Source organism: Cucurbita maxima, unplaced genomic scaffold, assembly GCF_002738345.1.
Source record: "Cucurbita maxima cultivar Rimu unplaced genomic scaffold, Cmax_1.0 Cma_Scf00002, whole genome shotgun sequence".
Taxonomy (NCBI): domain Eukaryota; kingdom Viridiplantae; phylum Streptophyta; class Magnoliopsida; order Cucurbitales; family Cucurbitaceae; genus Cucurbita; species Cucurbita maxima.
The window spans coordinates 4,279,697-4,302,763 of record NW_019272018.1 but is presented as its reverse complement, the minus strand read 5'-3'; the positions used below and the strand labels follow the sequence as shown (position 1 = coordinate 4,302,763).

Sequence of the window (23,067 nt, the reverse complement as noted above, 5' to 3'; positions counted from 1 at the left end):
AAAAAAAAAAAAAAAAAAAAAAAAAAAAAAAAAAAAAAAAATTGCCTTGACATCTAGAATTTTAAATTTTGTTATTTATTTTTTTTTTTGGTGAATTAAAATTTTTAATTTATAATGAGTTCTTGTAGGCTTTCCTTTCGAAGCCGACGCTGACATTGTTTCTTACCTCCAATCGATGTGAGATCGCCCCAAATCTATCCCTTTGGGGCCCAGCTCACACCGTCTCGTGTCTACCCTTTTGGAGAACAGCGAGAAGGTTGACACATTGTTCGGTGTCTGGCTCTGATACCATTTGTAACGCCCCAGATCTACCGCTAGCAGATATTATTCTCTTTGAGCTTCCCCTCAAGGCTTTAAAACGCGTCTATTAGGAGAAAGTTTCCACGCCCTTATATTATAAATGGTGGTTTGTTCTCATCTCCAACCAATGCGGGACGTCACAGTTCTATATTTGAGGCAATAGCCAATTGCATTCGCTAATCATAATAGGCAACCACTCTAAACAACAAGTGTGGCAGTTGATTCGAGCAATAACACTTAAATGATGGCATTCTAGAAACTTCTTAAACGACCACAGTCAACGACTTCCTTGGACAATAATAATTAGTAGTGGATGAACCCTAATATCGGCAATACAAATTTGAATGTAAGATAAGTGTGTGGAAAAATCAAATAAATTTGGGTACAAAAAAAACACATAATAATTTGAAATTTAATTTAAATGGGTCCTTCACCAGCCCATGTAAAAGTAGCTTCGGGGTTTCCCATTGGGCTATTATCGATGGGGTTTTAAAATGGGTCGATTGTCACAGTCCGATTAACCGCCAATTACACAAGCGCCACGCAAGGCCGGCTTGAGGCGTGACCGTGAGGCGCCCCCTGCTTCAATTATTCAAGTTAACGCTATTTAAGAAATGGAGAAGCTCTTGAATATTATCCAGGACAACCGTTTTGATTATAGTTCCCATTAGGTCCCAAATTTGAAAGATAAATATAAAAAGGTTGGAGGTATTCCATACGCAAAAGAGCAGTGAGGTTGGACTAAGTCATTGGAAGTGGAAGCGGTGAGATAAAAGGGAGAAAGAAAAAGAGGTTTGTGTTACCTATATATATACGTTAGTATATGGAATAAATTCCATTCTAATCCTCTCTTTTTCGCCTCGTCCTGTGTCGTTCTGATAATATAGAAGATCATGTTGGAAGGGAAAGCCACCGTCAAACAAACCGACATGTCGGAGAAGATGCAGATTCACGCCAAGGCCTCTGCATCTCACGCCCTCGATCTCTTCGACGTCTCCGATTGCCTCTCTCTTGCTGCCCATATCAAGAAGGTGTAATTTCCTTTTAATTTTAATTTTAATTTTCTTTTTTTTTTGGGTATGATATTATGAAAATTAAATTAATTAGGAATTTGATCGGAGCTATGGGAGTGGGTGGCAATGTGTGGTGGGTTCCAATTTCGGCTGCTTCTTCACTCATTCAAAGGGGACCTTCATCTATTTTTCTCTTGAAACTCTCAATTTTCTCATCTTTAAAGCTGCTTCCAACTAATTATTTCCAAACTTACCATTTCAAAGCACCACAAATGCTTTCATCTTCAGGGGCACCCTCGTCCTTTCCCCTCCTCCCTCTAAATCTCATGGAACCAACCATGTATGTGTATCAATTATGTTTCGCCATTCACTTTCTTTCTTCCTACTTCATCTCCTTCTACTTGTAATATGTTTCACGAATTGTTATGATTTTCCTTTTTTTTTTTTTATTAAACTTATAAATACTATCTTTAATTCTTTATTTTATTATATATTGGACTTCAGATTTTTATTATTATTATTATTTTTAAAACTTCGAAACGGCGTCGTTTTAGGAAGCTATTCTACAATTTGACGACGTCGTGTAATGAAGTTGGAAAATGTCCTCGCGAGCCCAGAGTCATCCAAATTGATAGCGTTTTGATTTACAAAATAATAATAAATAAATAAATTTTTTATATAATAATAAGGAAAATTACAAATTACTAAAAATTTAGTCATTCTAAATATTATAATTAATCTCTATAACATATTTTTTTTTTCCTTGAAAAGAGACCTAATTTATAATTTAATTATGTATTTTAATTGTTATTTTAATAAATATAATTTATTTGGTTAAAATATAATAATGAGAAGCAAAAAAATTGGAAATTGGAATTAGTCATAATTTTTGAATTTACATCTTCCGTATAATTGAATTTGAAAGAGAAAGAAAAAGCATTTGTTCTTATTGCTTGTCTACAACGACGACAAAGGTCCGCCGTCTCCAACGCGTTGGATTGAAAATTAGGAATCCTGTTATTCTGCCAGACGTCGCATCGTTGGGTCACTTTCGGTATGTAAACCTTTTGTATTCTTTCAATCTCAAAATGAATGATTTCAATCAATTGCCATTATTGAATCTTCAATTTTCTTTTCCAAAAAGCATCTCTAGAAATGATGACAATCGCAAGCTAAACGACCAATTTGCTGATCGCCTTCCCCATATGCTTACAAACATTCTCCATCGCCACCTGATTCAGACTACTCGCCAAATACATTCCAAGAAATCCCCATCTCATTACTACGCCAAATTTTAGAAGATGAAAGGGATTTTGGGTATCAGTAATTGACGTCTTTTTGTATATACAAACCAGAAATTAAGCACAGATGATACAGTTTTCTGATGTCATTTGAAGAACTCGTCAATAAGTTCATTCAATATCAGCTTCTCTGTGTCATTTACAATCTCTTCACTTTCACTTCTGGAAAATCCATTCTTCCAACCAAAACCCCATGTTCCATTCATCAGCTTTTTGCAGTATAGATCTCTCTCTAACACTGTTGCTAGAGTATCTACATGAAGATTCTCGTGGTAACTCGTTAGCGTGTCGATGTTGTTGCACACTTCCTCGACCAGTTTTTCTATGGAAATTTGTGTCTTTGTATTGCTACTATATCCTAGTAATAGAGAATTGGCTACTTGGCTTTTATGTTCAATGAGTTCGATTGCACAATCTATGAATGGCTTTGTATTGGGGCTGTCGGGATCGTTGCAGCGAGATGCTGCTTGCAACATTGTTCTACCATTTAGATTGAGATCAAAAAGCTCCCCTGCATGACATAGTAATGAGGAACTTCTCAAAAGCAATGCTTTCAGATTAGTTCCTTGACCAAAGCTTTCGATCTCTTTTTCAGTATGACTGTAGGGGTCGATAACTTCTGTTACTCTTGTGTCGATCTCGAGTTTGGGGCTCGATGGCGAGAGAGAGATTGGGCTTTCCTTGCAGCATTCTACAAGATTTAGGAGAAAACTAAGTATAAATCATAAACATTTAGACAATGCACAAGTACTTGTTCTACTTGGAAGGCTAAGTTATTCTATCTCACTTAGAATCTCTCTTGGATGAAGATATATTAGACAATGCACAAGTACTTGTTCTATGCTAATGATCAATAACTGTAGATATTGCAACTAATCTTGTTTGTGAACTGTGAAGGACAACTTACCTATAATTTTGGTATCACATTCTTCAGTTTCGCTCTCCATAGTAATTAAATCCATAAGGGTAACTTTGATTTGGTTTGTTGGAATGTCAGCACTTTCATTTGTATCAGAACTCTCATCATCTTTCTTGGCTTCAACTCTGTGGGTCTGCAAGATAAACACTGTATCAGTCTCTCTTTACAAGGCAAGAATAATGGATACTGATGAAAAAAAGGAGTTTCATAAACCAAAAAGAACTTACAAGTGAATTAACTTCTGAACAAGCAAGCACTGCTTCCTCCTTTTTCTGACAGTTACGATCATTAGATATTGCTCTCACTGCTCGTCCCGACATAGAATCTGGAATCGAGCCACGTTGTTTATGAGTTTTATTCTTCCTTGGATTAGTGGAGGTTGCTTTTTCTTCATGCTGTGGTTTTGATACTACTTTTTCTTCTGCAAATTCTTTTTCTACCAGTTTTCTGGTTGATGTAAGATTGTTCTTGTCACTTGGCTCCTTCTCATGAGGCATATCATGCATTGGACTAGATGTTTCCAACTTCTCTGCAGCCTTCTTCTTTGCATCAACAACACATATTCTTAATTTCCTAGGCATTATTCCTTCTTGAGTAATCGGTTTGAGTGAAATCCCTTCTGCCTCTTGCTTTCTTTGCAATTTATCTGAAATCAAGACTCCTTCATGGAAATCTGCAGAATCATTGAATGGCCGAAGTTCTTTCTTTTTCGATCTTCTTAGCATAGGTTTTTGGTTGAAAGCTTCCTCTTTTAGAGAGGCATGTGTTTGGTGTTCCTCCAATTCATTAGGAGGAAGAGGCTTGGGTTTTATCAACACAATAGGCGGTACGTCTTTCGACCTTTGTTTTGAACCCTTATTATCTTTATTAGAATTACTGTCTGTAAGCCTGTTGAAGGGCACTTTTTCAAGTATTTCTCTCAAGGTTCTCTTTTCAGGATCCTCCTTGTCGACGACAGATTTGGACCTTGGCGATGTTCTGTATCCAAAGATCTTATCAAATTCGAACTCTTTCTTTGGAGTAGTTTGCACTGATCTTGATGAAATTTCTTCAAGCCCCATAAGCTTAGCAATCAGGTTATTACGTTCCAAATTCTTCTGTGCAAGTGTTGAAACATGACAACATTTGACTCCATCATTAACCATTGAGGATTGGCTGGAGCTAGTCGATGGAATTTCCGATCCCGAGTCCGAATTCATATCTCGAAAACAAGACTTTTCACTAATCTTAACGTCATTAGTCACATCTCGCTTCACTAGGCTGTCTCTGATCACCTTCTTAACCTCATCAACGCCATGTCTGGAAGAACCATGTCTAGAAAGCTTAGATTTTTTAACCTCAAGTGGAGAGCTTTCATCTTCAAGATGACAAGAAAAACTTCTTTGATACTTCATCTTTAACCGAACCAACTTGTTGGAAGCTTCTTGCAACCTGGCCAGAACAATCAGCGATTCTCTTAAACTTGAAGTTCCTTCCAACATATCCTTAGAAATCTCCTTGGATTTACTCTCAGATCTCACCCCCTTAGAAGAGAGGATCTCCATGAATGGAAGAGAGGATCGGCCATGAATTCTCTCTCTCATTTCTTTAGAGATCACCTCCTCTTGCTCTCCCTGAGATATCAAAACTCTTTTTTGATTTCTACTTGTCCTATGAGTCTTAATCTTTTCTTCCAGCTTCTGGGAATTCACTTTGGATATCTTGATTATATTGCAATCAACCACCCCTTTTGGATCATCACAAGTGATAAAGGATCTGTAAACCACTGATTTTGCACCGTCCAGAGGCATTTTCAAACTCCCCTCAGCCCCAGATCATTTCCCTTATAAGACGAAGAACCCTTCCACAAGCTAATGCTCGGACGGCTGTGTTTCCAATGAAAACAAAGCAAAACAATTCATCAGAAGACCCAAAACAAACAACGTGAACAACTCAATCAGATTTTGACAGTCCATATAAAAAAACTCATCCAAATACACAGCTACCTTCCTTGATCTTCCTCTAAAGCTTCTTGAACAACTCAACCCTATTCTACAAAACTATTTCCCATCTCTTGTAAACCATAACCAAAGGAGCAAAATTGACTGAGAAAAGAGTCGAAAACAGAAAAAACTTACCAAACCCAGAAGAGAAAGAGGCGAAGAAGGAGGGCCAAGACAGGTATCAGAGAGAAAAGACACAAAATTTGCAGAGAATTGGCAGTCCCATGTGAAAGTTACAGAGTACTAAACGAAAGGGAAACAGAGCAGTCGGTGCATTGACTTCGTGGCAGCTTAACAGTAAGCTTCAAAGCAGAGCCAAAAAGATCGAAAGGAGAGAGAGAGAGTCTAAGATTTGGAGCTCATATTTAATTTCAATCAAATGGGATTTTTTTTTTTTTTTTTTTCTTTTTGTACAGAACAGCAAAATCGTTGAAAGATCATAGTTGTCATAAATGGGACACACTTGGTCTCTGCAGAGTGCTAAAACATCAATGGAGCAGCTCGGTTTTAAAAAGAACAAAAGCATGGAAGAGGAAGGCCAAATCCAATGGCAGGCCACGAAAGCTACAATTATATTTCATGGAGCTGTGATTTTGAAAGGCATGAACTTTGAAACAGTGTATGAAACAGGACAAAACAAGTGAGATGTATGAATCGAACTCTCTCTGTATTGGATGTATAATTTAATGGGATGCTTCTAAAACATGTTTCCTGATATGAACCCAGAAGACAGAAATTTAAATGCAGCGAACAGAGATGAGTTGTAATGTAATATTGCTTGCTATTTCAATTACTTTACTCTTACTTATAAAAATGTAAATGTGGTAACAGAATAGTTTCTTCAAAGCTTATTATTACTAAATAAATAATAAAGGTGATGCCTTTCCCAAATAATTCTTCTGGGCGATTCATTGGATTTCTACAAACAGGCCATGATTCGGATCGTTTATAGTTATTATTTAATGTGGGATTGTTTTCCTTTCTTTAATGAACTAATACGGCCGTGGTCTTTTATTATTGTTTATGGAAAAAGACAGGAGCCTTCCAATTCTCATTTGTCATTATAAAAAAAAGTATATAAATATTTAATATTTTATTTAAAATTTTATCAAATGTTTAATAGTTTCTTCGAGTAAAAGTGTTCTATAAATTTTTAAATTTTTTACCATAGTTATATATTCTATAGAATCATATTCCTTCCATTTTATATTTAACATACCTATGCATAACTATGCTAATATGTCAAGATTTTATATTTAATATACGTGTAAAATTAAAAAATTTAAAATTTTATTTTATTTTTTTTAAAAAAATTTAGAGATCTATTAAAGATTTTAAGAGTTCATAGATAGAGACAAAATTAATAGTAAATTGAGATCATAGCTTTGATAGGAGTTAAATATTTGGAGAATTCAATTTCTTACGTGGACAAAGCGACAAAAATGGTCATTTTTTTTTCATTTATATCTCAAATGCGGTATTAAATAATGGCATATAGTGAGATATTTAGGACTCATTGAGAAAAAAACAAATACAATATCTTAGCCCCAATCTTAGTCATATTATATATGTATATATACGTGACTTATACAGTGACATTTTCAATTTAGTATCAAAGAAAGACGTCTCGTGATAAAACTTTACTTCTTTTTCGTCAACTTGTAAAGATAGGGTTTCTGATGAGAAGCCTGCAAAAGAACAAAGCCAAAGCAATAAAACTCGGGCAAAAAGGGAAGTTTTCATAAGTCTTACAAATTCATTCAAGATCACAATTAAATATGTTGCTGGAAATAAAGGGTAGCATTTGGATGTAACAATCCAAGATCACCGCTGGTAGATATTATATGTTTTGGCCCGTTATGTATCGTCATCAGCTTTACAATTTTAAAACGCTTCTGTTAGAGAGAAATTTCTACACCCTTATAAAGAATGCTTCGTTCCCCTCTCAAACTAATGAGGGATCTCACAATTCATACTCCTTGGGAGCCCAGCGTTAGTGCTTGGCTCTGATACCATTTGTAACAGCTCAAGACCACCGCTAGTAGATATTGTCCACTTTGACCTGTTACGTAACACCGTCCGCCTTACAATTTGATTTCTACACACTTATAAATAATGTTTAGTTCCTCTCTCCAACCAATGTGAAATCTCATATTGGACCTTTTCATCGGACCAAAACTCTCACCCTGAAGCTCCATCACCGGCTGGTAATATTGCTGTACAAATCCATGCAGAAAGAAGAATATCATTACATAAATCTCTCTACTCGAACACGATCAAATTATATACAATGGCTGATTGACACCGTCTCTGCCCCTTTTTCTTTTTAAGATTGTAAACAACCGTTGAAAGCTCTCTACACGAATATGAACACAATGAACGCATTTTACCATTTCAAGAAGCTATTCTATGACTTGGTTTCGTTAACTTGTATTCTCCTGGCCACTTTACTTATGATCAACCTTCGTTCCTTTCTCTTCACTACTCATTGATATGCAAGTGAAGAATATCCGAGTTACAGATACAACACTAAGATCCAAAAGAAAAGGGAAATTTTGGTGTGGTAGCCAACCATGGAAGATTTATTTATTTTCCATATTTGGAAGTCAATGGTGCGGCCACCAAGCTTTTCTGCGGCCTCTATTTCTAATAGCAAGTTGCATTTGTTCATGAAAACAGCTGCAGAAAATACTTGGTGGAGACTTTTGTAATTTTTCTGTGAAAAATTCTTCGTGCAGACTTGGCTCGAGGGTTGTTTCTAGATTTTGACTTCGGCTTGAGTTTCCAAATTTCCATCGCTGAGAAGAAGAATCCTTAGGTAGGCAGGCTTTGGCTGTGCTTGTTCGGCTCTGACTCATTCTTTTGATTCGGCGTTTCTGTTCAATGGTGATGATATGCAGATCAGACTAACAAAAAACATAGTCAAGATTTGAAAGAGGAATTATATATACTTAATGTGAACCGACAAACAACAAGACCAATTTACCCTGAACAGAGGGAGGGCGGTTGAGGATTATTGAGAGGAGTAATCCCACACTGGCTAATTAAAAAAAAGATCATGGGTTTATAAGTGAGGAACGCGATCTCCATTAGTACGAGGCTTTTTGAGGAAACCAAAAGCAAAGCCATGAGAGCTTATGCTCAAAATGGACTATTTATACCATTGTGGGGAGGGTTGTGATTCCTAACATGCTTACTCAACGGAGGAGTTACTGGTTGATGGAACTATTTAGTACCTTTAATTTTGAGCGGATCCTCTTGTCTCGTCATGTGTAATTGTGATTTCCCTCTTGTAATACATAGCCATTCTCTATCTTCTTCGTAACTATGCTCTGATGCAATGGGAACATGCCAATGGCCTTTTTCTGATTCCTGTTAACAAGTTATAACATGAAATGTATGGTTAAAACATTCAATCTCGAGCTCGTGACAAAAGATATGCATTATCGAGTCAAGTCATCGTATTTCATGTGTTACTAGTCAAACAGAGACCAGAGTACGTCTATGATTATAACTTATTGTACTAGATTTGGACCTGAATTACGACAGAACAGGGTGGAGGAATGTGAAACACTGGACCAGTAGCAGAGAAACTAAAACGCACCTGTCAATAAGAAACCAAGAGAACATCTATATTAGCCATCATTTAGAACAACTTGTGCCAAATATTTGGAAAAATAGAAAACAATTCAATTTACTCAGGTAGGGAAATGGGAAGCATTGGACATGAAAATAAGTTTGAAGAAAAGTGTAACGGCTCAAGCCCACCGCTAACAAATATTGTCCCATTTGGATTTTCCCTTTCGGGCTTCCCCTCAAGGTTTTTAAAACGTGTCTGCTAGGGAAAGGTTTCCACATTCTTATAAAAAAATGTTTCATTCTCCTCCCAAACTGACGTGGGATCTCACAAAAGCCTTTCTTTACTCACTTGATGCCTTTCTTTCCATCTAGGGAAGAAATCATTTCCAAGAAGTTGGAACGTATGGTCTCGCATCTCATCGTTCGTCACAAGCAAGCATTTGAATTTGATTGCTGCATACAACCAGTACCTGAAGAACAGGGAAGTTAAAAAAAAATGCTCCATACACACTTCTAATCATCTTTGAAAGAAAAGATTTCAAATGTTAATGCGTATAGTGCAGATATCATAATTGAGGAATTGTTCTCACCAATCATCATTTGATCCAGTAGGCGTTGCATATAGTGCATTTCCATTTTTCCACTTCTCAATCAATGTTCTATTGACTGCTTCATTCATCTTACGTCCAGTGATTCGCCTGTGATGCAATACAATCAGAGGCCACTTCTTTGAAGAAAGCTTCTGCCGTATTCCATTGGCAATTAAATTGACCTGAAGAAATGGCCAGAAATGAGACTCCACAAGAACAAAAACAAGTGTTCAAATAATTAGCACACTTACTCTAGATGGTGTGAAGTTTCTTTCCATAAACAGGCCAACATTAGCAGCATCTATCACTGCTTCAAATGGTCCATAATGTTCAAGCCATTTCTGCAGGAAGGAAAAATCACTTCAATATAACTTTTAAAGCATTGAGATAATGAATAACAATACACAAAGGATTTCTCATACTTGAAATTTCTGAAAACTTGAATTTTTCTCTCTTTTTGTAGCTATGGCTGCAACAGATTCAGCAAAATTCTCAGTTTCAATAGGATCAAGATCAATTGTTACCAATTTTTCCCCACAGGCTTTACAAATGCCATCCTTTCCAACATTTGTAGATGAAACATTCCATTTTCCTCTTCCCAACCATCCCAATCCATGCCAACCTCCACCGCCATTTTCTATAGCTTGCCTTATTTTCACTTTATCCAGTTTTACTTTTCCCACTCTTGTTGCATCTTTGCTCTTGAACCAGGTAGTAATAAGATCTGCAGTAGAGGTTGAGACTTGTCTTACACTTGTTCTTAATTTATGCAACAAATAGTACACCTTTTCGGCGTTACTTGCGTTTATACTTACTCTTAAAAGCGCTGCCAACTCGGGCTCTTCCGGATAGACACCATGCTCCAACATGTGCTTCTCAACTGAAAATGCTTTATCTATCTCCCCTTTATTGCAGAAAGTAGAAAGCGCAGGGCCATAAGAGCGCAATCTTGGATTAAGTCCTAATGGCTTCATCTGCTTCACTATATCAAACGCCATATCACCATCGCCCACAGACATTGCCATTCGAGCCACAGATGTCAATGTTGCTTCGTTCATCGGGATATTTTCAGCACGCATTTTCTCATAGATCTCGAATCCCTTCTTGAGGGCATATCTTTTTAAATCTTCATCTTCCAGAATATTTGTAGATTGAACTATATTCTCCTTATTGTCATGCTTTTCACCAAGTGTAATGGGATTTTCATAAGAACCCACCTCAGACAAAGTTAATGAATTCAAAGTTCGGTTACCACGACCACTTTTAGCGGGTTGAATAACACCTAAAGCCGCTGAGGAACAAAGATACATCATGACAGCATAATGATATTGCTCCAGCTTAATTCCTTCTCTTTGAGTCCATTCATACAATTTAATTGCCCCCATGAAATCCCCCATCTTGGAGCACATATCCAAGTTAGCTCTAAATGGGATTTCATTACTCCCTTTAGACAATTTATCCCTCTCCTCTACCACCTGTTTCCGCATGCTCTTTTCTTTAACCTTCTCACCATTCCTTGAACCACCAGAAACTTTCAGTGAACTATTGTCACTTATAGACTTGATATTAGAAATCCCAGAACCCGTTTTAATTCCATTAGCAGAACCAGAGCTATTCCTAACGTTTTTATCCCTCTCAACCCTTTTCCCATTTTTCTCCTCCACCTCTAAATTAACAAGGTCTTCCACAGATTTCTTAACCAGTGTTTCATTTCCAGACCCTAAACGACGAGACCCATTTTTACTTAGCTTCTGGGTTATCGAAAACGAAAGGTTCTTCGAAGGTTTACGGTCTCTGGTAGTAGTTGAAGTTTCTCCCACAAATCTATCTCCTATAACTAAACGAAGTGTGTGTTTGGGAGGAAAGAAACTGGGAAAGCGTGAAAAACAAGAACAATTGAAAGCGATGAGAGTTGATGAGAACTTACAGGAAGATAGGTATTGCTGTGTGGAAATGAAGGAAGAGGAGGCCATTTTTGGGCTTTTGCAGCACCCTACCATGGATACTGAGATGGTTCCATATTCGAAGACGATGATAAGCTGGCCTTGTCATCAATAATCCTCCCGCCCGGATAGAGAACGGTCTGCGTGGCATAATATCTATCAAATCTAAACGTATAATATAAAGATTTTAGGTGAAAGTAAAAATTATTAAGATTTGGACGTGGGAGTTGGACCAAATTTGAAATACATTAGTGTAATTCCAAGTTTCTTTGATTCTATTTTATTATTTTCTTTATTCATGAATTTTTTTGAAGATATTTAAAAGATTATTCTCAAGAAAAAGAAAAGATTAATTTTCTGACTTGAAATTTTGTATTCTAAAGTTTTGAAGAGCTCCACAACTTCATAATTTATACTCCATCAATCTCATTCTAGTGTGTATCAATAACTCTATTACGAGTATCGATCCAAACTTTGACCCTTATCGAACAATTTTTTCAATTGACAATTACAAAATATTTCATTAGAAGTAAAAATGCATAATGAAGCAAATCTTTTATTTCATTGATCATCAAATGGGATGAATTATTGTTCTCTTATTTATCTGGTACAAAGATTAGCAATTAAAAGATTTCTATCTACGGTTGAAACTCAAAATTCGCCTCGAATTCTAATGGTGATATAAAAACGAATAAGATAAAGAGTAAAATGAGGCCACCAACTGACTAGAACAGACCAGTTTCAGGAAGCAAAATCCTGAATGAATACTGGACTGTCACTACAGAGATGGAGCAACACACCAGTTGCTTTCCTGGGCTTTTTCTGTACTTCTCTGCCAATTTGTGGTTTACTCTTTCCCATTTTCAGGTAGGGTTAGAATTTTATTACTAGTATGATGAGCTGCAGCATCGATCAGTGGTATTCTGGGTGCCGAGAGAGCGACATTTTTTATGACCCCATTGCTAATAATTCTCTGTCGGTATCCACTGTTTGAGGTGAAATTCTTGCTGTGATTTTCATTCCTCGCTTCTACTGAATTTGTTTCTACAATGTCCATATTCAAGAGCATAGTTAGTTCATTTATTGGAAACAAATAATATAAACATTACTATTTGATCTATCGAAACATCACATAAGAAATTAACAAAAACTCAAAAGAAACTAGCTATAGTATGAGTTGGATTATATTGGGATATGTCAAATTCAACTCCCATGCTCACTACATCTTACTAGTTAAATTCAAGAGAAAATGAAGAACAACTACAAACAAAAGACTTAAGGATAAACTTTTAGATTTTTCTGGCAGATTCAGTAATATGCTAGAATAATTCTTCAAGAGATCAGTATCAGCCCTAAATGTTGAATGTTACCGCAGATATAGTTCAATTTCAATAATTCCTTTGAGTCTTGCCTTCTACACGGTTATATTAATAGCTTATCAAGCAAAATGACCCAAGCTTACCTTTTATCTCTCCAGGAGTGATGAGTTTATTAAGACAATCTCGAAACTTTGTCAAAACAATCCGTTCCTGCTCTATGTAGACTTCTGATACAGACTTATCAAGCATATGTGATGATGTGTTGCAACCATGGCCTGCCAACCCATGAGCTAGAGCAGCTCCCGTGAACATGGTATCCTGTTCATCACACATTAAAGCTAAAGTTCCAGGGGACATCGGCCTTGCCGTTGTCGTGTCCGAACTATCTGAATTGGAATTATGATGTACAATTCTATCACCTTGGTTTAAACTTTCACACTCAACATCTGCGGCTTTCGCATCTGTCTTCTGAAGCTGTGACCTATCTCCAGTTGAAGCACGTGAAATCTGTAGTGAATCATTTATCTGCTTCACAGCAATTCTTTGTTCTGAACAGATATATAAAGAATTCTCATTTGGGTGGTCAACACCTTTTAAGTTCTAAGTTTATGATAAACAAACCAAGCGCTGAAATATGTTACAATTGGTTAGATCTTAAAACTTATTCCGCTTTGACGGAAATTATGGATTCAGAAAACCAAGTGAGATTTGATACCTTGAGAAAGAGAAATACAACATAATTTGAAAAGTCTCTTACATACAGAAAACTTGGCACATTTGCTGCGGGAAGTTCGGAAGGGGATGATTATCAGCGAAGAGATGTAAGATGTTTTTTAAGTCTCAATACGTATTCTTAGTTTTGTGTCGTTTATGGAGTTCAATTAATGCTAGTTTATTAAGGTTCCAGGAGTATCCTAGTTGCCAAAACTTAGACCAGATACGTAGCAAGATAACGGTCAAAATCATAAGCAGCATCGAGCTTTTCCTTTGTTGCCACTTTTTTCTCCTATTCAAGCATTGTCCGATTCTCAAAGAGAAAAAGTTAGCATCTAACTTAACTTAACCTAAGAGGATAAAGATTAATCAACTTGAGATGTTTCCAGGACATGAGAAACAGACTACACTATTTGTTCATGCTGTTGGGAGGTCCGTCCTTACCGGTGTTTTATTTCTTAACCTCCAAAAGCTAATTTACGAGGTCTGATAGATTCTTTTCTGCATTTATATTCTTAAAGCAGATATTTGCTAAAGAAATGCGCCTCCATTTAAGAGTTACCATACCTCATGGCCCTCTGTCCTAAAGACCCACTTGACCCATATATAGAAGGAAAGAACTTGACGAAGGACATTTAATGCACTTCTTGTATTGAGACAAACCACAAACACTATTTGGATAGACCAATAATTGAATGACCTTAAACCCCAACACTTCATTGGCCATAGAAACTCAGATCAGAACGACAAGAGAGAAAGTGCTTATTGATGTATGTAGGCATATATTCATTGCGTAAAATATTCACAACGCAGCTGATCCAATCATTTTGCACACAGCTCTGTAACTTCCTGGACAAAATCTTAGATCCTTGGCAATACGATGAAAGTTTTAACACATTACCTGCTAAATTCTTGGAAGCTTCGCTTGATAACACCACTAAAACTGAGCAAAGCTCCTTCAAGTCGTTCATCTGGATGAGGTCTGCCAATAAGGACCTTCAAGAATGGTACATGTCTAGTTCAATAAGTAAGCAGGTTAGACTGCATTACTAAAAATTTCAGAAGCCACTCAACTGATACCTGAATGAAAACTTTGAAGGTTCCGGTGCTGCAGGGCTGCCAACATGAGCAACAGGGAGGGGAGATGATGTAGATGCGCCAGAAGACAACATATTATTAGCCTGATAAACACACAAAATGAAGTTAGTGTCTAGATCATGAGCCCTGACTCACTAAAATGTAGCATTCAAATGCACAACTTTGTTACTAACAAAAAAAGATTTCTATCTAAATTAAGAACAGAGAAGCCTAGCACCACTAAAAAGTTTATTATTATGATGAGAGCACAAAGACTTTATTTTGAATCTTATAGTAACACAATGAACAAACTAACAGTTTTCCACATTAAAATGTTGGCACTTGGGAAAGAACTTTATTCTCAGAAATCAAATTTGTATTTTTTGTACTTTTTGAAGTTACTACCTGATGAAATTGTGCTATGCCGTTGAAGGGGGCATCCTTCCCTGTAGGGCCAAAGCAAAGCTCTGAGCCTTTTCTTTTCTTTGAAGTGGAAAGGCAAGCATAACCAGAGGATCCAATAGCTCCAGTTATTGCAGCATTTGCTGCCTGCTGAATATAAGCCATGTTGTTGACATGGTCACCATGGAGAAGTGCTTGTCTCTCGTCACTTCCTTCAAAGTTCTTACAGTCCATGCACTTGCAGTTTTCAGAGCAGAGAATATTGGCCTGAAAACACTCACAATACTTCTTTAAGCAACTTGATTTCTTGCAATGGCATCCTTTGTTGTGCTTTCCCAGCATTACAACCTCTCCAATCTCATCCTACAGGTGCTCAAAATAGTTAATTTCGTTGTAAATAAAACATGGTCAATCTCTACATCATATAGCAGTGACGATAAAACATTGAATTTTATATTCACATATTCCAAGTGAAAAATGATAAGAATAAAGATTTTTAGTTTTAATGAGGAAAAAGAACACGGACAAAAACTAAGCCCTTGCAATATATAAATGTAATATGTTTCCACTGAAACTATCCTCGAAATGTTGCAAAAGTGGAAATCACAACATCAACTTATCACCCACGAATAACTTGGAACCTCTGACGATAGCTCTAAGTTCTACTAGACTAGGTAACCGATCATCTCCAGAACCAGAAATTTGCTTAATTCCTCAATTACATCAGGACAATAGAATAACATATGCTAGATATTAATGTGACGTCATTCAGATGGTATAATGTTATTTTCTAATTAATTACACAAAAGGGGAAAAAAGTTTCTCAAAGGAATCGCAAAGTGCATAAAATTAACTAAATACATAATATTCCTCAGTCAGTTAATAAATTTATTTACATACAAAACAACCATGATGAAAAGCGCCCATTACACTCAGACTTAGACCAACATGCGTACCCTGCTTTCTCGTGGTCCATGCGGGCTGCTAGCTATCTTTGGTCGGAATGCATTTGGATTACGTTCTAAAGTAGTTTCAACTGCTTCTCTCCTAGAAACTTCATTCTCGACATTGTTATAGCAATTTGCACAATTGCAACCATCACAGTATATTCCAGAGGCAAAGCACTCACAGTACCTGTTCATTAATTTAGTTTCAGGTATGGTGAACATTTGAAGGCTACCAGTTGCATATTCATACAAGAAATTAATTGTGGAGAAAGATACAAAAGATTCACAAAATCAGGTTACTTCACTTATATTCTCCATTATGAGAGTTCCAAAGAGAAATCAAAATCCAGAAACTACTGATAAATATTACAGGATTACAAAGCCTGTTAGGCATATCTAACTACTGATCAGAACAACCATAATAAGGCATTGGATATATGACAACACAGAACTAGAAAGCATTAAGAAAAAAAGGTCAACTCATGGGGTAAGCAACTTTGTGAAAGCATATAGATCATGTTCATACAGCTTTAAGCAGCGTGAGTGTTTACAGTTGCACTGTTTTTGTTTCTTTGGAGTAGCATCTTTTGTTTCTACAGACCTTGATCGTGACTTTGGAAAATCTGGCTTTCTGGTCAAAAGAATAAATAAAAACTGAGTCACATATTAATTAACAGAGTTATCCCAAGTTCTCATTCATACTTAGACGCACACATGAGTTAAAAACATGAGCAGGCACTGAATTCAAATTTACTAGTGATAAAATTCAAGAACACACTTAAATTGAAGTTACATTAACAAGAGAAATTACAAGTCTTGATCCACATTAAATACAAGTGCTAGAATATATTTAAGCAGAAACAGAGTCAAATTCCATCCTAATCAGAAAGGGGGGTGGGCAGAAAGATATAAAAAAATAATGAGGACAAATACAGAGAGTGAAAGTATTTCCTTAATGAGAGATATATACATAGAAACTCCTAGAAAGAATTATACACATTGTGAAAAATCAATGATACACCAAAGCGATGAAGAAGAAAGAGCACAGGAAATTTTCCACCTGCACTGAAAGCAACACCAAACTAACCTCTTCCCCAAAAGAATGTTTCACTAATCTGATCAGTTCAAAACCAATTTCAGGCTTTCAGCGAGGAGAGAAAAGATTTTGTTTGTTGAAGTACTTTGTCATTGTCTACACTATCATAATGGGACAAAAACTACGAAGCGAAGAGGCCAAATATATTGTGACAACCGCCGATGTAACTAAGCAACAACAAAAGAACCACTGACAAAAAGCACAAATTATAACCCAATAAATAAAATGAATCAACTTTAACTCCGGAGGGAAGGGGAGGGAGCGGGGACTTTGGAGTAAACGACATTTCAGGAATCCAGAATTTAAGTCTAACAAGTTAGAAGTTAAAAAAGTGAAATTGGGACGACATAATTGATCAAATATCACACTCAGAAGCTAATTTATTTATTAGTATAGATCACTTATAAAAATGGAAACAAATTTTCGAAATCCCACCCTCCCTTCCCCATCAGAAAGAAAAAGAGAAATATTTGATAAAGCTCAAAGAATACGCCAAAGCAAGCAAGAGATCTCAAGTGGACCTCGCAGCCACAGGATGAGGCGATTGTGTTCCGACGGGCAAAACCATCAAATGTTGAGGGGACTTTGGCTGCGACGGACTCTGCACCACCATCACGGCTGGTGACTCCGAGTGACAACGAGACTGAGACTGAAAATGAGGGAGCTCTGGTAAGACTGCACCACCAAACTCCGCAAAATCCAGCTGTCTAGCTAGTTTCTTAGCAGTAACATCAAATGCAACCACGCTATCCGGTTCCTCACTACCAGTTTGAGCACTTGGCGGGGGTAAATCGTCCATCTCCGGATGCTCTAATTCCCACCATTACATTTAAATTCCAACTGCCAAACCAAACCACTACCAACAAATTTTCAAATCTTTTCAAAAAACTTTCTCAATCCACAAATTCGGTACCATCAAATCAAAATCTAGAAATCAACTCAATCTTATGAATTTCAAGCAAGAATCCCAGTCCAATACCGGCGGTACAGATCGTGTACAAAAACATGCAATTTCGAGACTGAAAAAACTTCGACTTTGAAGCTGGCCTCTAATACCTGAAAAATCACAAGGACTTCCGATAACTAGAAGACAGCCGAAGAGAAGGGAACTCGAAAGAGCCGTCTAGGGCTACACAATAATGATTTTGTATACAGTACACGAATGGACAGAAGAAGAAGATGAGCAAGAAGGCTTACGTTCTTCGTCTCTCTCCCTTGCGAGATTTTGAATTTCGACCTTTTCCAAATATTGAACGGTGAGATTGCTCCAGTGAGATCCATCAGACGGCGAATGTTTAACCAGCTAATCTAACGGTGCAAATTCATAGAGTGAAGAATGCTCCAGCCATTGACCGTCAGATAACGAAAGTCAAGATGTTTTCCCATGCAAGCGAGAGTAACATGTGCCTATGGATCTGCCACTAGTTGAACGACACGTATGCAGTTAAAATACATTCGGAACACGTGTAGAGGCTTGATTGAAGGATCTTGTGAAAAAGTGAGGGAAATCAAATAAGATTCTGTTACTACAATCTATATTAATGGGAGATCCTCTACTTTCGACTACATGTACAACAAATGAATGGACGGTCAGGATTAAATCTCATCACCAGGGCAACTTCAAATCCTACACCATTACATAAATTAAACCGGTTCATTTTGAATTTCGTGGAAATCCGGAAATTAATAAATAAATATTTCACAACCTTATTATTAAGGTATGTAAGTAATTGACCTTGATAAAATATTTCTCAGTAAAAATAAAGTCGAGGCTCGTGTAGAAACGTATTAGTTAATAAACGTCAAGGTTCATGTAAGAATGTGTTATCTGTTGTCTAACAAACACTGCACGATCATTGAAAAAGAACCAAAATAGAGGTGGCTCCCTCCAAGTGGCAAAATCCAAACTACACCCTGACCAAAATGATTTATGTGAAGATAATAACGCTTCAAAACCATTGCCCAGAAACCAATAAACCAAAGATACACAGTATATATGCAAGCCATTTACTTCAATATTTTTGAAGGCTGTCAACAACTAACTACACCATACAATAATAATAAGAAGAAATACGAAATATAGGAGGCAGAAGATAGAGGACCCCATTAGCAGGTTCCAACACACAGGGCCTGTCGGGAAAAAATTAAGCAGGCTCTTCTTAACATCCTCTTTCCAAGGCTCTAAACACAGATTACGGGGTGCTGCTCAATTCTCAACGCTAAAATGGACCTCCATCGCGCTCTTGTCCAAGGCCGCGCCTATAAATGTGCTCCCTTTCGACAAACACATCTCTACGGAAGTCTTTTGGTGGAAGGCCGCGTGGAGACCGAAGCGAGACTCTCAATGGAGATCTAATTGGATCTCTAATTGGGGAGCGGCTCCTCTCTCTCACATCACGTGCCCAGCGGCCACGCTGAGGAAGCAACGGCAGTGGTGGGGATGGTGGCCTTCTTTCAAATCCCTTCCTCTCGGGGATGAACTCATCTCTTTCATGGTCTCTAAGGGGCCAATCGGAAAGAATTGGCCTGTCGAACTTGGACCTTCCTCTGAAGCTGTCTTCTAGATAATCCACCCGATCCCTCCGCAGGTCGGAGTACCTGTTTTCATACCTCTGAGGTGCCAGACCACCAGCTGCAATGTCCCTGGAACAACCCCTGGTCCAAGCACGGGGAGGAGACCTATATTCATTAGGAGTCCTGCCAGGAGAACGTTCAATTGGGTGGGCAGTAAAGCGTCTAGGAGGAGAATGCAGGGATGGTGGACCACCAACATGGCCTCTTCGAGGTCTTCCACCAGCTCCAGTGCGGGGTCTGTTGCATTTGTTACAAAATTCTCGTCTTCCAAAGTTTAGGTTGTCACATCTAATGAAGAATAAAAATACAACTGGTTTGAAAAAAGAAATGCACCACGAAGCAATGTAATGATAGAAAGTACACCATGCTATGCATTATAAAAATATTCCTCGTACAGACCACATGCCAAATGGGCAAGAAATTGAAAAAACTATCATTCACTTACAAGATTTGGTGGACACACGAGCTTTTCTGACGTGACATTTTTCATTCAGTCTGATCAACATAAAATAAAGTAATATGTTTTTTCTTTTTTGAAACCCATAAAAGCAATATATATGAAAAAAAATGCTTTCAAGAAAAGCAGCCTCAAAACTATTTTTCAAAAACAATAAACACAATCATCAACTCCTCCAAACAAAAAGTAATAATAATTCAACCAACCAAAAGACATATCAATAGAAAAGGATCCTATTCCGTGCAATGTATGAATTTCTCGTTCATATGAGAAAAAGGTGTAATGTCATGGTATCAACAAATGTTCGTCTGTATATAAAAGAAGCAAATCCATTGTCATATATATATATATATATCAAATTGTGGTGTTAGGTGAGTACTTACAAAGGATCTGAGCAATACCAATCCCCATCCCTAGGACGCACATTTGGATTATTACTACGTTCACCTCTAAATGGCCCAGGAGCAAGTCCAGGACTATCAAAACCTCTCCCATATGGCCTGCCACCACTTATTCTTCGACTGTAATGGGGTGAAGTCTCCCGATATCTACCATGATCGCTCCTGCCTCCAAATTCACGGCCCCGCATGAGATCACCAGAACGATCAAAATCAGAAACATACCGTTGATCATCCCGATGACGTGTTGGAGAAGCTGAACCTGCATGTATTCTATATCCTGAAATAAAGATGGTAGTGGATTTATAAGATATTAAGAAAAGTAACATATTGTATAGGAAGCTTATTTGATGTACAACATCCATATATCTCCAAAGATTTTCCCTGATACAACTGCAAAAGGACCATCCAAACAAATTGACAACCATTGCCATTCATTGTTGGCATCTCCTCTCTGTGGACAGAGCAATAGAAGGTGCAAAGATGCAGACAAGAGAGAAAGTTCTGATGATAACTGCCCGTATAGGTTCAAAACGTTACCACCCATATCATCAGAAACTTTAATAGAAGCAAATAAGATAGCAAAACCATAGCAACTTGCAACGTACACATGTCCTTCTTTCCACATGTCCAGTGTTAGTACATGTAAAACCCACATTTTGAGTTATCATAGCCTACAGGTAATCTATTTCCAATTTCACAAACCCAGCAATGAGACCAAAAGCACAAGTCTTGAAGAAAAAAAAAAAAATCAGTGTGGTGATGTCCTGGCAATGAGGAAGGACATCCACCCATAGCCCAATCTTAAATGAACAACACGTACAAAAATAATCACACAGCATAATCAACCCATGCTTAAATACAGAATTCTTCAGTTGAATTGCACCTGGGAGGCTCAGTAAGACCACAGTGAAAAGCTCACAGGAAAAAAACCGTCATTAAAAAATCCACACAAATTGAAGCATCCAAAAACCAGATTAAACAATGGCACCCATCCTACTCATTGGTTAATTCAGAAATCAAACTCCAAATCTTACTTGCATGGTCACAATAGTTCGTTCCTCTACGGCTTTCAGAAATATACCAATGGATTTCCATGCATGCCGCTAGAATAATTTTCTGCAGAATCTAGTGGGCTTAACTATATCCTCTTGAAATGACCAATGATATCTTCAGTCATTGACCACAAAAAAAATATGTAAGAGTTCATACGATGAAAGGAATCCAGTTAATCCAACTATTAATCCACCGGGTGCCATTGATATGCCCATTCACACTACCATATATTTAGTTGAAACAAATCCCTAATTTGCAGGGTGTCGTACGAAATGAAATGTGAAGATCCCAAACTTCACCTGCAAATCAACCCTTTATGAACCCGACAAATAGATCAAGAAGTTGCTACACATGATTCAGATGGCCCTTAATACACCAATACAGCTCAATCAATGTCTCTCCACGAGAATAATTGCATCCCTCAGATGGAAATCTAGACAGTGAAAAAATCCACCACATGACATAAATTGGCATCTCCACTTCATACGAGTCAAATACCAGAGTAAAGCTGGTAGCCCTTAACCGTTGGTCAATGCACCTGTAAGTTCATTTAGAGCTCATACCAATAGTCTCAACCAGGCAGACCAATACGTCTCTAGCTTGTTATTTGATCACCTTCAATTTCTTAAGAGAACCCTCGCTCACCATGAGTCAATTATGATTGGTATTTTAACACATCTTACTCCAACCAGGCCCAACACCATGCTATCCCAAAATGACAGACGGATGATATGATAGCCCCCCCACTCAGCAACCCAGAATTTCTTGCACAAATTTTACCCCCAAAATTAAATGGTCTTAACATGGAAAAAAGAGCAATTCCTGAGATCATGATCTGAGACTGCACTTACTCAATGCCCTTCTCAAGATCTAAGTTCTTGCAGTCGGCAACACAAAGCTGTAAGAGAATAGAAAGTTTTATTCCCAGAACAAAATTTTGACAAGGGGAAGTAGATCCACATTCTCGACATACAAAAGAAAATGGGGATAAAAGAAAAGAAATAAAGAGGTTATGAACTCCATTTCCTCCAGAATATCACAACATTTTCTATAAGATCAAAATGACAACCAAGAATGGCAGTGCTTACCCTAAGCTATCAATGCATCCTGACTTAGAACTTGATAGATCAAAAAGAAAATGTCAAATTACATGCACAAATTGATACTTTTAAATAAATTGAACTAAGTTTACACAAAGTAGGTAGTATAAGATTACAAAGCAAATTGCTAGAATTTAAGAAAAATACTTGAATCTCATTCAAATATCAAAAGAGCCAACAAGATTGAAAAAAAAATTGAAGTAAAAAAATAAGTGACATATCTACTATCTAGCATCCTGCAAAAAAAAAAAAAAAAAAAAAAAAAAAAAAAAAAAAAAAAAAAAAAAAAAAAAAAAAAAA

At 37.2% G+C, this 23,067-nt stretch overlaps 6 protein-coding genes across 12 annotated transcripts in view; 2 read left to right on the top strand and 4 right to left on the bottom strand.

Annotated features, from left to right (window-relative positions):
- Positions 1-1,722, top strand: part of LOC111471667 (chloroplast processing peptidase-like) — a 12,715-nt gene extending 10,993 nt beyond the window's left edge. Inside the window, exons 6-8 of the transcript XR_002715227.1 lie at positions 956-1,092; positions 1,188-1,331; positions 1,408-1,722. The gene's annotated coding sequence lies outside the window, so the exon portion shown is untranslated. The remainder of the gene's footprint in view (positions 1-955; positions 1,093-1,187; positions 1,332-1,407) is intronic.
- On the top strand, positions 987-1,722 carry LOC111471695 (dynein light chain 1, cytoplasmic-like). Its single transcript, XM_023117428.1, has 3 exons — positions 987-1,092; positions 1,188-1,331; positions 1,408-1,722. The coding sequence occupies exons 2-3, from the start codon at positions 1,194-1,196 to the stop codon at positions 1,549-1,551; spliced, it is 282 nt and encodes a 93-aa protein (XP_022973196.1). The 5' UTR covers positions 987-1,092; positions 1,188-1,193; the 3' UTR covers positions 1,552-1,722.
- A 978-nt stretch (positions 1,723-2,700) lies between these two features.
- On the bottom strand, positions 2,701-5,982 carry LOC111497022. Its single transcript, XM_023147634.1, has 3 exons — positions 3,761-5,982; positions 3,522-3,666; positions 2,701-3,305 (listed from the first exon to the last, which is right to left on the bottom strand). The coding sequence occupies exons 1-3, from the start codon at positions 5,321-5,323 to the stop codon at positions 2,701-2,703; spliced, it is 2,313 nt and encodes a 770-aa protein (XP_023003402.1). The 5' UTR covers positions 5,324-5,982.
- A 1,984-nt stretch (positions 5,983-7,966) lies between these two features.
- On the bottom strand, positions 7,967-11,785 carry LOC111465503 (proteinaceous RNase P 1, chloroplastic/mitochondrial-like). The gene is made up of 7 exons (XM_023109911.1): positions 10,107-11,785; positions 9,936-10,025; positions 9,685-9,866; positions 9,444-9,564; positions 9,051-9,119; positions 8,752-8,887; positions 7,967-8,391 (listed from the first exon to the last, which is right to left on the bottom strand). Exons 1-7 carry the CDS (start codon positions 11,682-11,684, stop codon positions 8,330-8,332), a joined length of 2,238 nt encoding a protein of 745 aa, XP_022965679.1. The 5' UTR covers positions 11,685-11,785; the 3' UTR covers positions 7,967-8,329.
- A 378-nt stretch (positions 11,786-12,163) lies between these two features.
- On the bottom strand, positions 12,164-18,404 carry LOC111472086 (protein tesmin/TSO1-like CXC 5). Of its 2 annotated transcripts, none has more exons than XR_002715332.1 (9): positions 17,704-18,404; positions 16,613-16,717; positions 16,096-16,273; positions 15,143-15,502; positions 14,741-14,841; positions 14,562-14,656; positions 13,366-13,494; positions 13,090-13,264; positions 12,164-12,671 (listed from the first exon to the last, which is right to left on the bottom strand). XR_002715332.1 is itself a non-coding variant. In XM_023117788.1 (9 exons), the coding sequence occupies exons 2-9, from the start codon at positions 17,979-17,981 to the stop codon at positions 12,475-12,477; spliced, it is 1,719 nt and encodes a 572-aa protein (XP_022973556.1). In that variant the 5' UTR covers positions 17,982-18,155; positions 18,191-18,402; the 3' UTR covers positions 12,164-12,474. The 2 variants fall into 2 exon arrangements, 1 of the variants encoding a protein (XP_022973556.1); XM_023117788.1 differs by having other exon boundaries at positions 13,090-13,494; positions 17,704-18,155; positions 18,191-18,402.
- Positions 18,405-19,155: 751 nt separating this feature from the next.
- LOC111497489 overlaps positions 19,156-23,067 on the bottom strand; it is a 6,208-nt gene continuing 2,296 nt past the window's right edge. For 4 of the 6 annotated variants that reach the window (XM_023148332.1, XM_023148307.1, XM_023148316.1 and 1 more), the window contains 2 exons: positions 20,597-22,565; positions 19,156-20,044 (listed from right to left, as the gene is read on the bottom strand). In XM_023148332.1, the coding sequence (XP_023004100.1) occupies positions 19,402-20,044; positions 20,597-21,045 (1,092 nt within the window). In that variant the 5' untranslated portion in view covers positions 21,046-22,565 and the 3' untranslated portion in view covers positions 19,156-19,401. The remainder of the gene's footprint in view (positions 20,045-20,596; positions 22,566-23,067) is intronic. The other 2 variants (XM_023148341.1, XM_023148298.1) reach the window with 1 other exon arrangement.

Excerpts from the sequence above, each read along its gene's own strand:
- LOC111471695 (XM_023117428.1), top strand. The coding sequence starts at position 1,194 with ATGTTGGAAGGGAAAGCCACCGTCAAACAAACCGACATGTCGGAGAAG. Across the intron at positions 1,332-1,407 it reads TTGCTGCCCATATCAAGAAG|GAATTTGATCGGAGCTATGG; the intron begins GTGTAATTTCCT and ends TAAATTAATTAG.
- LOC111465503 (XM_023109911.1), bottom strand. The coding sequence starts at position 11,684 with ATGGTAGGGTGCTGCAAAAGCCCAAAAATGGCCTCCTCTTCCTTCATT. Across the intron at positions 9,120-9,443 it reads GATGGAAAGAAAGGCATCAA|GTGCGTTTTAGTTTCTCTGC; the intron begins GTGAGTAAAGAA and ends TCTTATTGACAG. Across the intron at positions 8,888-9,050 it reads CCTGTTCTGTCGTAATTCAG|GAATCAGAAAAAGGCCATTG; the intron begins GTCCAAATCTAG and ends ACTTGTTAACAG.
- LOC111497022 (XM_023147634.1), bottom strand. The coding sequence starts at position 5,323 with ATGCCTCTGGACGGTGCAAAATCAGTGGTTTACAGATCCTTTATCACT. Across the intron at positions 3,667-3,760 it reads GTTCAGAAGTTAATTCACTT|ACCCACAGAGTTGAAGCCAA; the intron begins GTAAGTTCTTTT and ends TTTATCTTGCAG. Across the intron at positions 3,306-3,521 it reads ATGTGATACCAAAATTATAG|AATGCTGCAAGGAAAGCCCA; the intron begins GTAAGTTGTCCT and ends TAAATCTTGTAG.
- LOC111472086 (XM_023117788.1), bottom strand. The coding sequence starts at position 17,981 with ATGGACGATTTACCCCCGCCAAGTGCTCAAACTGGTAGTGAGGAACCG. Across the intron at positions 16,274-16,612 it reads CACTCACGCTGCTTAAAGCT|GTACTGTGAGTGCTTTGCCT; the intron begins GTATGAACATGA and ends ATTAATGAACAG. Across the intron at positions 12,672-13,089 it reads CACTCCTGGAGAGATAAAAG|AAACAAATTCAGTAGAAGCG; the intron begins GTAAGCTTGGGT and ends TGGACATTGTAG.